At 33.3% G+C, this 2848-nt stretch overlaps 1 protein-coding gene across 1 annotated transcript in view; it reads left to right on the top strand.

Moving 5' to 3' along the window:
• Nucleotides 1-1811: 1811 nt before the first annotated feature.
• The window catches only part of LOC129566200 (aldo-keto reductase family 1 member A1-like), a 2776-nt gene continuing 1739 nt past the window's right edge, over nucleotides 1812-2848 (top strand). Inside the window, exons 1-4 of the mRNA XM_055441921.1 lie at nucleotides 1812-1995; nucleotides 2094-2149; nucleotides 2227-2351; nucleotides 2742-2805. Of these exons, the coding sequence (XP_055297896.1) occupies nucleotides 1924-1995; nucleotides 2094-2149; nucleotides 2227-2351; nucleotides 2742-2805 (317 nt within the window). The 5' untranslated portion in view covers nucleotides 1812-1923. The remainder of the gene's footprint in view (nucleotides 1996-2093; nucleotides 2150-2226; nucleotides 2352-2741; nucleotides 2806-2848) is intronic.

Raw genomic sequence — 2848 nt, 5'->3', positions numbered from 1 at the left:
ATTATTTTTGAGCTCGTTTCTATTCATTGATTCCTGGATTTTTCGTTCACTCATTTCACTTCAAATTCAGTTGATTTTCCTTCTTTGTAGAGATGATAACAATCTAGCAATTAAATTAAATAAATTAAATAAATTTAGCAATGCTAAACGTAAAATCACGCAAAATTGAACATTAATTTAACATTTCATTCAATTTATTTGGATAATTTTTATATAGGAAATGAAGTTTCTAGACATGGGTTTTATTGGCCTAGTTTGAGTAGAATTTACAATGGCGTGAGAAAACAAATTGAAAAATCCAGGAATCATTGAACGGAAAAGTGGTAAAAAGTCATAGAACTTATCTTAACGAGTTTTAGATTCAAATAATGTTCATTGAAAAAGGAATTTGAAAAAAAACATTTGAAAAAAATGCGAAATTATTATTCAAAAACATTTACAGGAAATCATAAAGCAACTGAAGATATTTTTCATTTTTGTTGGGAAACGTAATAGATCGTAATTGATACTACGTGGGGCGCGTAGTTACTTGTGGCAGCACACAGAACATAACAGCACATGTTTGTTTCTTATCTCATTTATAGTCTACCTTGAAAGTGAAATTATTATCTGATTAAAAAAAGATCATCTTAGACATGCGTGTTATTGTTTTATTCAAACCAATTTGACGTCATTTCACGTAAGTTAACGGGGCGAAAAACGCAGTCAAATACAAGATAAACACGTTTGAACATTTATTGACCCTATAATTGTATAGTCTGAGCATTTGGAGTAGATCAAATTAAAATACCTCGCAAATGCTTACAAAAATGCGACGTATTTGCAAACATGTCAAATATATTTGAGTGAATATTCGAGAATGGCATGTATTTTTGACAGACGGCGCTACTGGCGTAGAAAACAGTATCTCAAATCTATTGACTAGATCGAGAGGAGAGTAAGTTCATCTGACTTTGTTATGAAAGAGAAGAGTAAGTTTCTTTCGACTAAAAAATGGTTAAAGGCGAGTATGTTCATTTTTGGCGGGTCCTCGCGGTTTTCCACGGTTTCCGCGGAACTGATAAGAGTAACAACTTGGTGTCTTCAGCAAAGTTGTAGCACTCGAGGTAGTCTATAACATTGCTGAAGTTAGTTATCTCTTATCTCTTATCAGTTCCGCGAAAAGCGCGAAAAATGATAAGAAAAAAAAAGTTCCATATAAAATTTGCTTTTTTATGTGCGCGATTTGCGCGCAACTGATAAGAGATAAGAGATAGATGTCTTCAGCAAAGTTATAGAAGACCTTGAGTACTACAACTATGCCGAAGACATCATGTTGTTATCTCTTATCAGTTGCGCGAAAACCGTGAAGACCGCAGAGGCTAGACGGTACTATAACATACTCTACTTTAACGCCAACAGAATCATCAGAAAACATACTCTCCTCTTTCAAAATATATTAGAATTTTTTCGCATACTCTCCTCTCGATCTAGTCAATAGAAATATGGCAAATATTCTGCAAATAATTTTTCAAATTTCAATTATGGTAAATATTTTGTGAATATTCACAGTTGATACAAAAATGAGTGAATATTGTGCGTATATATTAAATCAAACAAATAAAGGGCAAATATATATATTTGCAGCTGGATCTTTCCCCTTAGCATTTAGACCAAGAGAAAACGCTATTTACTTTCTTTTATTACAAACTTCAAATAATCGCACGCACACACCGACACACCAAAGTCGAAATCAAGCGACGGTATCTGCGGTAATAACGCTTCAATAGACATATGTAAGCAAGCAAATAAAAAATGCCAAAACACACAGGTCTGCAGTTAATTGAAACCGAACAGTCACTTGGAACGCATTCTTGTTTGTGATTTTCTTACTAAAATATCAGCTAAAATCTCTAATTAAACTATTGAAATATCCAAAGAAAAATGGCTAACGTTGAATTGTTGACATTTAACAATGGAATCAAAATGGCAGCCATCGGCTATGGCACTTGGCGTGTAAGTCACTCTCCAAAATCAGTCATATTTGACGGAAAGTTTTGATCATAACTGTGACCTAAATGATAAATTCGTCATTTTTTCTGCATCCGAACTAGGCACCCGATGAAGAAATCAAAAGAGCATTGAACTTAGCACTTGAGGCTGGTTATCGGTACACAATTGATTCATTTAGATTGCATTTGCACAAATATTGATTTGACAAATCTAACACGAATGTTCTTTTTACAGTCACATCGATTGTGCTCCAGTTTATTTGAATGAAAAGGCCATTGGCAAAATACTGAAAGAATGGATCGATGGGGGTAAAGTGAAACGTGAAGACTTGTTCATCACAACGAAATTGCCAGCTTTTGGTGAGTTTTTTTTTTGTATTGAAATGTCAAAATGAACAGTAAACAAATGACTGTTGTATGAAAAAATATTCAAAAAAAAAAGATTGACCTTAAATAATAATAAAACAATGACATATGAGGCTGTGAGAATGAAAATGGCAATACAGGAATAAACATTCTGAAGCGCATCAAAAAAAAAATTCGCAAAAGTGAATCATGAGTTCTGAATACGCAAAAGTGAACCATGAACCTCCTATGCTGCCCATGTAAATTCATGTTTCACTTTTGCATATTCAGAACTCATGATTTATTTTTGCGATTTTTTTTTCTTGATGCGTTTCAGAATGTTTATTCTTGTATTGCCATTTTCATTCTCATTAGCATATATGTTGACGCATTTTGTTTCTGCAGGTAATCGTCCCGAAAGTGTTGAAAAGAATTTGAAAAAATCGTTGGCCGATTTGAATTTGTCATACAGTGCCGATCAAAAGTTTGAGTACGACTATAAAATCCATATT

Source organism: Sitodiplosis mosellana, unplaced genomic scaffold, assembly GCF_009176505.1.
Source record: "Sitodiplosis mosellana isolate CC-2019 unplaced genomic scaffold, AAFC_SMos_1.0 Smas_scaffold_3, whole genome shotgun sequence".
Classification (NCBI taxonomy): domain Eukaryota; kingdom Metazoa; phylum Arthropoda; class Insecta; order Diptera; family Cecidomyiidae; genus Sitodiplosis; species Sitodiplosis mosellana.
This window is presented reverse-complemented; position numbering and strand designations above follow the sequence as displayed.